The sequence below is a fragment of the Thunnus albacares genome, chromosome 6 (assembly GCF_914725855.1).
Source record: "Thunnus albacares chromosome 6, fThuAlb1.1, whole genome shotgun sequence".
Classification (NCBI taxonomy): domain Eukaryota; kingdom Metazoa; phylum Chordata; class Actinopteri; order Scombriformes; family Scombridae; genus Thunnus; species Thunnus albacares.
In genome coordinates, this window is record NC_058111.1 from 14498612 (window position 1) to 14512842 (window position 14231).

The window sequence follows — 14231 nt, forward strand, 5'->3', positions numbered from 1 at the left end:
CCATACCATGTCCAAATGCAATCTTGTACTATTTATTATTATGAAAGAGAGCCAAGATGAGCAAAAATGTCTAAATTATTCAGGAGCCATATATAATAAATCACATCAGGGAAGCATTTAAATTCATTATCTAAATTATGGGCTTCAGTGTAAAACAGTTTGATGACCTACTTCTAAAACTTAATCACATATGTCAGATATTACTATCTTGGCAGCAATTAATATTTCCACTCTTGTCAACTGAAGAAGGCTTTTGTGTTTTTTTGGTGGCATTTAACAGTCTATCAAATGCGTGGTTTCCCAGCATATTGCTTCCCTGAGTATTTCGTGGTCCAGGATTACATTTCAACAGATTACATAGTGGGGCGGAGGAGACCAAAGTGAGCGCTCAACTACACAGGCGCTCACACAGACATGACTCCAGTCCCCCTGCGCCTCAGACGCACCGCACTCATCTGAAGACTCAATCTGGAGGACTACTGAAACTGAATGTGGACCTTTCCCACTTTCTTCCACTGGATTTTTTAATTCCTACAAGTGCAGCAATCCCGTTTGCTACAGCTGCCTAAGTGCGGTGAGGGAAATTATAGATAGTTTCTTTCCAGGGGCAAAATTCATTGATGTATAGTTTAACATGTGGTATTTATATCATCTTTGCATAAGACTTTGCATTTTTCTCTAGTTGACTTTTTTTTTATCCTATTCTAACTGCATGTGCACTCTTATCACACAAATTTCTTCTTTCTCCATAATGGCTATAGATAATTATCAATAAGAACAAGCAAGCGATAAGTAGTTAACAAGTGATGATGCAAATGAACTATTTATCTATCTGTTATCATTCATATTTGGGAAAAACGCTACAACACGCTGTGATTCTCTCTCCAGGTGGGTTTCATTAATGGTTCAGAACAAAGTGTAGCCCCCCTCTTCCTGTGCACTATGAGTGTGTGTGCCTGCAGCGCTTCATACCTGCGGAGGTTGCTGCTGAGGACTCTGTTGTTCTTGGCTGCTGTGCTGCCAACGAGCGGCGACTGCCCCAAATCATGCGCCTGTTATGTTCCCACCGAAGTGCACTGCACCTTCAGATACCTGACCGCAATACCTGACCACATCCAGCCAGCTGTGGAAAGAATTAACCTCGGGTGAGCTCTCGCTTTCTTTCCATTTTTTTTTAGCAGATTGGAGAACTGTAGCTACTCTGGGGATGAATAATTTTATTAAGTGATTGAATGCACAGGCGGTAAGAGTGCAAGAAACTAGCTAAGTTACTGCCTTTTCTGTTCAAAATAGCAAAATATACACATCCAGTAATGCTAAAATAAGTAACTGCTTAATATTAAAATGTTAAAAAATAAATAAATGGAAGTAATTTTTCATTCATTGACAATTAACAACGTAAACGCTAACTAATTTGGTAACTGTCAAATTAGCTTTTGATTTTTTAAGATTGGCAAGGCAGGCTAGCTTAGCTCTGGTCGAAATGGCTAACGTTAGGGATAGCTAGTCACGTTAGCCAAGGTCAGCTTTAATAGCTAACAAGCCAACCTGCGAAAAAGCAACTTTTACAGCAACTACTAGCTAGCTCTTCACTTCTGGATTGACTCACTTCTGAAAACTGGTAGAGCAAAGTTTCACCTCTTGTCCATGAAGAGCAAAAGTCCCGCCCTGTTCGCCAGCTAGCTTCTCTTTTTTAAAAAAGGTTTTTGGTCTCCTCTTCTTGAGAGTGTGAATGTAGTTAGCCTACATACAGAAATTATGTGATACATAAGAAAGATGTGGTCTGACACGTTGGGCTGTCAAGATAAACAATTTGTTACATTTAGCAGAGACAACACTAATGTGTGGGGTGATGGTGATGAAGATAAGTTTGCGGCATTGCAGCCTTACATTTGTGCCACTATTTAAAAACTGTTTTGGTTGATTCTAAAAGCTTTTTGTCAGTCTATTTTGTTAAACACACCCACCTTATTAAATTTACTTCTCTTGGTGCAGTCAGTCCAGAATAGAAACTTTCCTATGGCAGATATTAATATATCATGGCAGGATAAGCACAGGTGTAATTACTAACATTAATTACATACAGTATTAGCTGTGTCAGTTCCAGGCTCCTGTTATTATGTATGCCGGCACACTGGCATGACTACCCTTGATGGAACTGAGCCATCATTAATGTTATTAGTTTCACCTGTGCTTTTCATTGTATGATAAGTCAAAATGTATGTTGGGCTATGTAAAATGTGTATTGATAATGCAAATTTCATACACTGGCTGAAGGATGTAAGACAGAAAATTGCATGGGCAGGGTTGCAAATATCAAGTTGACTATACTATACAATACTTTGTGTAGTCTACAAATAGTGCTTGTTTACCATCTCTTGTTAGTTTTTATGCACTTTGTCATTTTACTAGTACATTAATTGTGGTGACCTTACATGATCTCAATGGGAAGATCAGCCGTTCGATCCCCGGCTCCTCCAGCGTATGAATATGTGTGCGAATGAGTGAATGTGGGCAAGTAGTGTAAAAGCACTTTGAGTAGTCGGAAGACTAGAAAGACACAATATAAATGCAGCCCATTTACCATTTACTAATGTTGTAAAAGCATCTATTGTTTTTTTTCAGTCTGTGCCAATTAAAAATACATATTGCACACCTTCCACCACATGTTATGTATATTCCACAAGTGTGTGGTGAAATAGAAGATTATCAGATTTACAGTTATAAAAAACAAAACATTTTTCATTAAGATACTGCTGTAGATACTACATATTTGGACAATAATAATATTGTTATTGTTTCATCCTTTGACACAACAAAGCAATTAAGATTTTCAAATTTATTGCTTAAATTGTATGTTGAAGTGAAGTACACCGCAGTGCTCGTTATGTCGATATTAATGAGACTGTTTTCATTGTTCATTAATTGCCATAGATAACATGGTAAACTGGCGACATTAAGTGAGAGTGATGATGAATAATTCCAAGCTGAAGTCTCTTTTTGATTTCTCTGTCTTTAGGTACAACAGCATAACTGTCTTGGGAGAAAACGATCTTTCAGGACTTGAGAACTTGGAGCTATTGATGCTGCATAGCAATACTATCCACAGTATCGAAGACAGAGCATTCCAAGACCTCAAGTCGTTACAGGTAAAATCATGTGTTTGTCAGTCTTGTTTGAAGTTCACTGGAATGGAAGAGATCATGAAATAGAACGCCTGAGTTATTGTGTTACTTTCATGGTCTTAAGTCAACATTACTTTTTGCCAAACATTTCTCAATCATGTTCTCACAGGTTCTGAAGATGTCCTATAATAAAGTAAAGGAAATCAACAAAGAGACATTCAAAGGCCTGGACAGTCTGCTGAGACTCCACATGGACCACAACAACATTGAGTTCATCAGCCCAGAGGCTTTCTATGGCCTGACCAATCTACAGTTGGTCCATCTGGAGGGTAATCATCTCCAGCAGCTCCACCCAGACACATTCATTACACTGAGACACAGCCAGGTGTTCAAGGTTTCCTCAGTGAGAAACATCCACCTGTCAGACAACCTCCTCACCAGCTTGCCTGCAGATATTTTCTCAGGCTGCAGCCAGTTGGAAAACCTCTTCCTGCATGGTAACCCCTGGACTTGTGATTGCCGTATGAACTGGTTCCCAGTGTGGGCACAGAGAAATGCAGGTGAGGAGTAGAACTGTGTCTTAACTTTGGTGCAGTCTGAGTGCATGTTCACAAGGGAAGGTATTTACTAATGTTGAGCAACCTGTATCTTACATATGCGAAACATTTTCCTTTTTATCTTAATCTTTGTGGAACTGTGTTTGCTAGCAGCTTTAATAAGTCACATCTGGTAAAGTTTTTAACTGCATTTGCACTTTAATAGTTTATTCTGCACTTTTAAAGTGGTATGTATTTTCTGCTACAAACTGATAGTGTGTGGAACAGTATCCCAAGCAAGAAAAGCTATCTAAAGGAAACATATAAATCTTTGCAGAGACATCACTGGAGATAGAGATCATATCCTCTCTTCATCATGAGAGCTACAGAAAATTCTAAAGACACAGAAGACAAAAGTTATACCTTTTATTCGTGACTTGGCTGATGTAAAAGTCAACTCATAAATTACAAATCTGTAAAGTGATGATGATGATGATCTTTTATGGTTCATAAGTTTTTACTCATCAGTTTCAGCTTGGTTGGCCCATATTGTGGGAACTGTAAATGTTCTTTTACATGCAACCATCTTAATGCTACAACACTTGATTTAAATGTTTCCAGGTGTGCTGAAATGCAAGCGAGACAGGAGATATCCAAGAGGCCAGCTGTGTCCTGTTTGTGAAAATCCTACCTTTTACCATGACAGACCCCTGTCCCTTCTCCCTAGTGACTCCTTCACTTGTTCCAAACCCTGGATCCATCCCCATCTAAAGAAGAAAAACATCAGCCTGGACGAGGGGGACTTCACTCCAGTTTCCCCCAAGGACTTTATCGCCCCATTAGGCTCTATGCAAATGAACCTGGCTGACCAGTTTCACAATGATGCCAGCCTATCCTGCACTGTCCAGAGGCCATATGCTGTTGAGAACCTCACACTAACATTGGAGGAGGAGGGAGGAAATAACATCACTGTGCTTACAGCTGGCATAACTACATATTTGGTCTGTAACATTGACTATGAACACATCCAGCGGTTGTGGCAGATCCTGGCCACCTACAGTGACTTTCCAATGAGACTGGAGAGAGGCTTAATGCTGGCCAGAAGCCCAGAAATGGTGTACAGGTACAGTCAGGAACCAAAGGAGGGAGAGGAGTTGGTTCACACAAACATTGAGGGTGAGATTAAAGCCTCTCCTGCATGGTTGATGCAGGGGGAGATTAACTTCCAGCTTGACCGCACTTCTACCACTTCCTCTACTCTGCACATTAAGTACCAGTCTGTGGTCAACCTACGTATGGAAAACACATCCCCTAAGAAGGACCGCTATTCCTGGACCATGATAAAGCGAGACAACAAAACCAAGACTGAGCACACAGTACTTACAGGTGGGAGTTAGAGATTAATAAACTAGCTGCCCATAATTAAACTCTGAGCTGATGCATAAAAACCTACTGAGCAATTCACATGATGAAACAGCCAACACTGTAAAAAAAAAAATCAATACTTTAACCATTGAACATGTTTTATATACTGTAGTTCCAGTAAATCTGACAGCAATACTTACTGCAATAAATATTGTTTTTTATTTTAACATAGGTGGTGTGGCACAGTTAAGCTGTCAAATCCAGGGTGAGCCAAAGCCTTTGTTGGAGTGGATTTTACCAGATGGAAGTAAGGTCAGAGCGCCCTACACCAGTGAGGACAGGAGGATCATAATCACTGCTGAAGGGAAGCTCACTCTGCGGGGTGCAGATGCCTCCGACACAGGCCTCTACCGATGCATTGCCACAAACTACCTGGATGCAGATATTCTCACCTTTCGAGTGACAGTTCTGTCCCCTGATGTGGAAGAATTTGATGTCAATGGTGTCCAACTCTCACAGCCACTGGGTAAAAATCTGTTATTTGAGTGTGGTTCTTCAGGAAGTCCTAAGGCCTCGGTACAGTGGATCCTCCCTGACCACTCAATACTCGACAAGTCTCATGGAAACAGAAAGTTGTATGAGAATGGATCCCTACTGATTGAGGGTCTCACTGCGAGGGACCGAGGATTTTATAGGTGTTTGGTTGCTAATCACCTGGGAGTTGACCTGCTGGTGTCTCAGGTGACAGTAACTGGAGAAAGGACAGTCTTTGACAATGAGGGCTCCGGGATAGAAATGGAGGTCAAGATGGACCCCACCGTGACTGACAACACAGTCACCCTCAGTGAGACCCCGTCTTCCAGTTCCTTTGACGGAACTAGTCAGGAATCCAGGACCGTCACCTCAGATCGACCGTACCCCAGACTGAGGTTACGGGGCAAAGGAGGCCTAGGGGGTAGATTGGGACAGAGAAGGAGGGGTCCAGTCAGCAACAGACGCATGTGGAGCAGTAGGGTCTTTGATAAAGCACACAGGAAAGTGGACCCAGAGAAATTTGCTGAATTTATGAAAAAGGCTCAAGATGGATCAAGAATAAAGACAGAGAGAGAGAAGGTAAAAGATGTAGAGTCACATACTGTTTTTTCTGGTGATGGTGAAATTGGCTCTGGTGAGGGTCATAGTAAAAACCATCTCAACATTCTACCAAGTATAGTCAAGCCAACTACAGATAACCCAGAAGAAGGTAGAATATTTGGGCAGGAGAACAGGCAGTCTGAAACAACCGAACAGACCAGTCAGGGTAGTATTGTAGCAACAACAGGGACACATCAGACAGTAACAGAAAATACAAACACATTAACAACAGAGTCATATATGCAGTCTGATGCTACACCAATCAGGTCCACATTCATGCACAATCCAACAGAAAGGAGTGAAAGTCAAAGAGATGCATTCACACCATATGACACAATTTCACACAACACAGGCATTTCTAGTTTTGATGAGACTACAGAGTTTTATGCCCTGGAAAGAACTACTAAGCCAGTCACTCTCCAAGTCACTGTGACAGACACTTCACAAGAAACTCAGCTCCTGTTTTCAGGAGAACAACCTGCAGAACCAGAGACATCCACTGGGGCGGCACTCTCATTTACCACAGACCCTTATGTCACTCCAATGAGGGATGGACCAGGCCCAGGGGAGATAGTCATCCACACAGATCCAGAAAGCCAGACTACATTCACAGCCGTCACCACTACAAAGAGACAGCAAGATGAGATCACATTCCACACTACCCAAACAATCAAATCCCCACGCCTTTCTGCTGGATCCACCATCATCTCCCGGCAACAGATCCATATCATCCCAAACAAGAATGGCAGAAGAGGGGGCCGCAGGAGGACCTTCCAAGGCCGCAGGAGGATCATCAAACCCAACAGGATTACTGACATACAGTCCTTCATCAATAAATTTAAACAGCCATCAGTGCACAAGGGTCAAGTGACGCAAGGGAATGCCACGGTGCCATATAGAATTGAACTGACCACAGGTAAGTAACCTTGTTCAGTAAGTAAAGCCATAGTTCAGTTTGTGCTTAATTTTTCTGGACATGCTTCTGACATTTCATGCATCTATTTTAACTAATAGCACTATTAAAAAAATATCTATTTACTTATCTATCCATTGTACATGAAACTTAGAGGCATTGTAATGTTTTGGGCTTTTTTTCAGACTGTGACTGTGATGAAGACAAAAAGAAGACAGAAACCACTGATCTGCAGGTGGTCACACCAACAGCTTCTTCTAGTTCATCTTTACACAGAACAGAGAGACCTGCCTCTACACAAAATACTGCAGCTTCACCCACAAACTATTTTATTGCTTCAAATGCCCCCTTCACACATACAGAGTCCAGGCCAGATGTTTCCAATGGCTACATAACCTCTGCTGATGCCCCTGAGTTTGACCCTACAATTGATCCATTTTTGACCACAAACAAAGAACTGTCAATCTCCACCACAACCACTACTACAACCACCTCTAAAGTTATTCGTGGTAGAATTCCATGGAACAGGCTGTTTGGAGGCAGACAAAGGGAAGAGATACTGGGCAGGTTAAGGAAGCCATTTATCAACCCCAAAACCTCAACTACAGCTGAAACTACAACAATGACCTCAACTACAGCCCCTGGTGCTATGCCCACCACCATTACAAACTCCCTGGCTGAACCTGAGACTTTGTCCCCATCCAGACACACAGAGAGCAAAGAGAGCTCATTAGATGATGACTATGGAAATTTATTCTCTGCAGAGTTTGAGCTAACAACAGTGGGACCCAGCATTCAACATCTAACTACTACTAACCCATCATATTACTCTAGGTCCTCCACCACTGCTGAAACACCACCTGAGTCACAGACTCTACCCTCCCCACCTACTGTCAAACCACCTTTAATGGAAAATCCTGATGAAGCGTTATCATCAGGGTCTGGTGGACAAGATCGGGTTTGGTGGACAAGAGGACGACAAGGACGGAGAAGGAGGCCCTTTAGGGGAAGGAGACCCTTAAAGAAACCTACAATCTCTAAATTATACCCTACTACCACAACTGAGGCTTTAACCACAGAGGTAACAAGTACTGAGATTACCATGGAAACTTCAGTGGAGACAACTATAGGACCTCGACAGACTGTTTCAGTCTCCAAGCCCCTGTACACGCCATCCAGGACAGCAGACAGAACCACGGTAACTGTTTCAGCTGAGGAAACATCAGAGCGGGAGACATACTCATACGAGGAAGTTGACTGGAACAGGTTCACATCTAGCAGTACACCAGTCTATACTACAACCAACACACCTTTTATCCCTTCCACCACATTCATGCCAACTACCTCAAAACGGCCATACACAACAGCTCAGAACAGAGTCCACAGCCATATCAGACCACCAACAGAGAAGAACAATGGTCCCACCACTCATATGACACCAATGAGTGGAATCAAACCTACTGTGCAAAGCAGTGCTGCCAGAGGAAGTGCAGATAAAGGCCTAAACTTTGACACAATGACCATATTTACAGCAGAGCAAGGATACACCAATACCCCAGCCCCATACAATAACAAGGATATACACAATGCCATCACCAGTGTTTATAATCATGCCACAGGCTATGAAACTACCGGGGCCAATATTGCTGGCTTTCAACCCACGACAATGGTCATGACAAGCAAACCTAAGATAGTTGGTGGCAATGCAGCAAGCTTTACCGTTTTGGCTGACTCAGATGCTTTCCTGCCATGTGAGGCTGTTGGAAACCCTCAGCCAACTATAACCTGGAAACGCTTCTCCTCAAGCACAGGTACAATAACTATTTCATTAATTGTAAACCATGGAGAAAAACAAAACAAAACATCTATAAAATTTCAGATGTAGTGCAAAAGTCTTTTAAAAGCCATGTGAAAACGGTATTCTCTATTTTCAGGTGCATTTGTAAGCAATATCTAGGAATGGCAATACTAAGTAAATTAAGTCAGAAAGTCAGTGAGGCAACTAATTCTTTATTTTGACAAAGGGTTTTTAATAGCAGTAACAGCATACACATAAAAACAAATTAAAACAAATTAACAAAAAACAATACAAATGATAAGTAATAAAGCATATAAAATCATAACATTGAAGGAGGCGAGTTTTGATAAATAATCTAAAGTTACTTTTGGTTAGCCTACTTATTAAAAAGTTGCAGTTGCTTTGAATCTGTATTTGTGTGAGTGATGTATATTGTTTTTGGATGTTTTAAAGTTGTTTTTAGAAGTTGTCTCTCTCTCTCCCTCAGGAAGCACTGATACCATTAAAGGGAGGATGGGCAAGTTTGAGGTGTTGAGTAATGGCACGCTGTCCATCCAGAATGCCAACATTAAGGACCGTGGCCAGTACCTCTGTCTAGCTGAGAATGATCATGGATCAGATAAACTTGTTGTCACCCTCTCTGTGGTGGCCTATCCGTCACGCATTCTTGAGCCAAAAATACGTGAGATAAAGTCTCATGCAGGAAACACTGTGGAGATGAAATGTAAAGCAGAGGGTCGGCCCACACCTTTGATATCCTGGATTCTGGCAAACCGGACTCAAGTCAGGGGCCCAAACTCAGAGAAGGAAAGGGTATCAGTGACTGCTGAGGGGACTCTGGTCATTGAGCAGGTGTCTGTTTATGACAGAGGTCATTACAAATGCATTGCCAGTAATCCAGCTGGAGCTGATACTGCTACAGTCCGACTACAGGTGGTGGCAGCTCCACCAGGCATCATGGAGGAAAAACGGCAGCAGGTGAAAGCTGGCATAAGGCAAAACTTATGGCTGCCCTGCACCGGCCAAGGCAGCCCTCAGCCTACTATTCACTGGGTGCTCTATGATGGGTCAGTGGTCCGTTCCAACAGACCTGCCAGGGACACAAGGATATCAGTGTATGAGAATGGAACCCTCCACATAAAGGATGTGACTATAGCAGACAGCGGGAAATATGAATGCATTGCTACCAGCTCTACTGGTTCAGAGCGAAGGGTGGTGACTCTGACAGTAGAGAGACAAGAATCTGCACCTCAAATAGTGGAGACATCCCAGCGCGTGACCGAGTTATTCTTTGGGGACCAGCTGACACTGAATTGTTCAGCTACAGGAGACCCTAAACCCATAATTATCTGGAGGCTGCCCTCTAAAGCTGTGGTGGACCAGTGGCACAGGTAAAAATGCCTTCATCACTGGCAGTAATGTACAGAATAATATTTACAGCAAACATACTAGTAAAAGCTGGAACAAACAGTGAACATGTTGGACAAAACATAAAACATTTCTTGATAGTTTTAAGGCTGTGCAGGTCTTACAAAAAGACTCACAGAGGAGAGGAATTCTTAACTTCAGGATTTAGTAACAAGTCTCCTTTCATGGACCAAGTCTAGGGATTTGCAAGTCTAGCTTTGATTGGAAACGGCCACACTTGAACAAAAACCAAATTTTTGAGTAACAGTTGAGCTCTTCAGCACAGCTTGAGGATATATAGTAATGATAAAACAAGAAACACCTCAAGGGGTTACTGTATTATATGTATTGGTGAAATACTTATGTTTTCATTTTAACATCTTGGTCTCAAGTTTGGTTTCCTGCATTGACCCTTTGAGCTATCCCCTTAAACTACAAAATAATGGAGTCTTGGATTTTGGTCTTATGAAAATTAAACACTGTGAGGATATAATTGTGGTTATTCTAATTAATAACATTATATTTATTAACATCAGCCTGTTCAGAGTTATAAGCAGTTTTTTAATATCTCATTATTATCATCATATCTCATTACGTTATGATATGATGCCTTTGGGGGGAAATAGTGCTGTTGACCTAAGATATACTGCAGTCAAAAGACAAGCCGTATTTATACTGAAACTTTGACAACTTGCTACAAACAGCTTAAGTTCCATTTCAATAAATACTGTATATTTTGTATGTTCTTCACTGCTTTCTCTTGAGTAGAGAAAAATAGCAGGCTGTACAGATCATGTTTTAGTCAAACACAAGTATAGAGACATAGGAATATTGTTTTACAGTATAGAGTTTACAGAATTTATATGGCCTTGTGTTTGCACTTATCAGGCTTTATTCTGTCCTCATACTAATGCTAAGTTACTCTCATTTTCATGTCATATATTTCTCCAGGATGGGCAGCAGAATCCAGGTCTTGGATAATGGTACATTAATTATTAACACTGTGATTGATAAAGATGCTGGAGACTATCTCTGTGTGGCACGAAATAAGATTGGTGATGACCTCCAACTCATGAGGGTCAGGGTATCAATGAAGCCAGCCAAGATAGAGCCTAAGCTCTATGGCAAAAAGCAGGTGCCCTATGGTAATGACTTGAAGGTTGACTGTAAAGCCTCTGGGGCTCCAAAGCCAGAGATCTCCTGGGGTCTTCCAGACGGTACAGTGGTCAACAGTGCTCTGCAGGCTGATGCCAGCAGTGGACAAGGACGAGCACGGCGCTACACTCTGTTTGACAATGGAACGCTCTACCTAAACCAGGTATGCTATAGTATCAAAAATCATATAACATATAAACACATTTTATAAGGTTTTATATTTACGTCATCTTTCTCCAGGTTGGTATGTCAGAGGAAGGGGACTACACCTGCTATGCTGAGAACCAAGTGGGAAAAGATGAAATGCATGTGCATATCACTGTGGTGACTGCTGCCCCAAGGATACGTCCACACAGCCAGACCTATGCCATGGTGAAGCCTGGAGGGAACATTCGCTTTGACTGCGAAGCAGTTGGAGAACCCAAACCCAAGATCCTGTGGATGTTGCCCACCAACGACGTAATTGCAGCATCTAATGAACGCTACCTAATGCATGTCAATGGCTCTTTGGATATCAGGGATGTGAAGCTAATCGATGCTGGGGAGTATGTTTGTATGGCTCGCAACCCTGCTGGAGAAAACAGAAAAGTCTACAAGCTTTATATAGATGGGAATCCACCAGTAATCAATGGCTACCAGCAGAACCGGACTGTAATCAAAGATGTCGCCCCTAAATTCTCCAGGAAATTTATAGACTGTAAAGCAGAGGGCAACCCAGCTCCTATTATTACTTGGATAATGCCTGATAACATCTTTCTGACAGCACCATACTTTGGCAGTAGGATTAACGTCCACCATAATGGGACATTAGAAATACGGAACGTGCGCCCAACCGATACGGCTGAATTCATTTGCATGGCTAGGAATGATGGAGGAGAGGCAGTAATGGTGGTGCAGCTAGAGGTGACCAGTATGCTCCGAAGGCCGATCTTTAAGAACCCCTTCAATGAACGTATTGTGTCTCAGATTGGGAAAACCACAGTTCTGAACTGTTCTGCTGATGGACAGCCAATGCCAGAAATCACCTGGACCCTGCCTAATGGAACACGATTTACTGGTGGTCCTGAAGGTGTCTCCCGCCACCACCTAGGCAACGATGGGACTTTAATCATCTACAACCCTCGCCAAGAAGATGCTGGGAAGTACCGCTGTGGTGCCAAGAACGTTATGGGTTACATAGAGAAGCTAATAGTTCTGGACGTTGGGCAGAAGCCTTACATCCTGACAAGGCCGAGGGGCATCATACGCAGTGTGTCTGGGGAACCTCTTTTCCTTCACTGTCTATCTGATGGGAGTCCCAGACCCAGGATCTACTGGACCATACCTAGGGGCCACACCCTTACTCGGCCGCAAGTCCTCGGACGCTACCGTTTGCTAGACAATGGTACACTGGTTGTTGGGGACACCACTGTCCACGACCAGGGGAATTACGTCTGCAGGGCTCGGAATGATGCTGGTGAAGCTGTGCTCACTGTGCCTGTTGTTGTCCTCGCCTACCCTCCACGGATCACGACAGGGCCACCTCCCAGTGTGAAGGCGGTGGCTGGGACATCCGTACAGCTCAACTGTGCCGCCATTGGGATCCCCAAGCCAGACATCACCTGGGAGCTGCCTGATCATTCATTTCTGTCAACAGCAGAACAGGGCAGGCCTATGGGTAGTGAACAGCTCCACCCTCAGGGCACACTTACTATCCAGACGCTCACGGCCTCAGACACTGGCTCATACAAGTGCCTGGCCAAGAATCACCTGGGTACAGACTCAAAAGTCATATATATACATGTACTGTGAGAAAAAGTCATGACTGGAGGAGGCCAGTGGCATATCCGAATGTAAACATTAACAGACACACAGTCACTTGTGTCTGCGAGGTATAGTACATGCTTTCTCACATGTAAAATTGTGATCACAGCTTGTGGAATATTATTTAAAAAGTGACAAATGTGGATTAAAAAAAATTAACAGCACAAGAAGAGAAAGGAAACAGACGTTTTAAAAAGGGGATTTTTTTTTTAAACTGGAAAATCCAGCCTGGGGCAAGAAAGTTGTTATTGTAACTTTGTAACTGGGGGTCTGGAAATTCATAGGTGGTTCTCATTTGGGGTGACTCTCATGGGAGCAAAAGGGCCAGGGCACAGTCAAATTTAAAGTGATTTCTCTGACTAGGCACTGCTGGCCACACATAGGGTTATTATTACAGCACACACAGACAGGGAGAAAAAAATGTGTAACAGATTGAAATAAAGAAAAAAAGGCTCCCAGTGGGGTTTTAATTCCCTTTAGACATTTGCCAGAAGTTGCTGCTGTCATTACACGCTGCTTTGTCGTTTAACAGCAAAAGAAAACAACAACTGGCAGAATATATAATAAAATATCTTTCAAGAGCAATTTTTTGAATTTCACAGTGGAAGAAAATAGGTTTATTCAAAAAATATATGAGGCTTGTTTTACACTGGATACTTATCTGCTTGGACAGTACAATGCTTTCATATCAGAATTTCTTTATGATACTTTTCATATTTTTATAACAGTTTAAAGCAGATTCCTTGATGTCTATCACAGTGCAGTTAATTGGTAAAAACACACTAAATCTATTGTGTTGTACACAAGAATTTACAGTAATGTTATACATTATGTTAATCTGTAATAATACAGTATACGTACAGTATATCTTTTTTGTAGTATCTACTTTATCAAAGTATGGGAGAAAAATTAAAAAAGTAAATGTTTCATGTCTTTTTAATGTGTTTTTATCACACAATTTGCACAAATACATTTCAAATTTGAGATTTGCTATT

At 42.1% G+C, this 14231-nt stretch overlaps 2 protein-coding genes across 2 annotated transcripts in view; one reads left to right on the top strand and one right to left on the bottom strand.

The window, feature by feature from the left end:
• aadac (arylacetamide deacetylase) overlaps positions 1–1056 on the bottom strand; it is a 33610-nt gene extending 32554 nt beyond the window's left edge. Inside the window, exon 1 of the mRNA XM_044353311.1 lies at positions 973–1056. The gene's annotated coding sequence lies outside the window, so the exon portion shown is untranslated. The remainder of the gene's footprint in view (positions 1–972) is intronic.
• igsf10 (immunoglobulin superfamily, member 10) lies at positions 419–14165 on the top strand. The gene is made up of 10 exons (XM_044353309.1): positions 419–574; positions 889–1145; positions 3020–3149; positions 3295–3685; positions 4283–5047; positions 5259–7076; positions 7259–8884; positions 9359–10262; positions 11230–11596; positions 11674–14165. The coding sequence occupies exons 2-10, from the start codon at positions 943–945 to the stop codon at positions 13222–13224; spliced, it is 7755 nt and encodes a 2584-aa protein (XP_044209244.1). The 5' UTR covers positions 419–574; positions 889–942; the 3' UTR covers positions 13225–14165.
• Positions 14166–14231: the final 66 nt, after the last annotated feature.

Excerpts from the sequence above, each read along its gene's own strand:
- igsf10 (XM_044353309.1), top strand. The coding sequence starts at position 943 with ATGAGTGTGTGTGCCTGCAGCGCTTCATACCTGCGGAGGTTGCTGCTG. Across the intron at positions 3,150-3,294 it reads AAGACCTCAAGTCGTTACAG|GTTCTGAAGATGTCCTATAA; the intron begins GTAAAATCATGT and ends ATGTTCTCACAG. Across the intron at positions 10,263-11,229 it reads GTGGTGGACCAGTGGCACAG|GATGGGCAGCAGAATCCAGG; the intron begins GTAAAAATGCCT and ends ATATTTCTCCAG.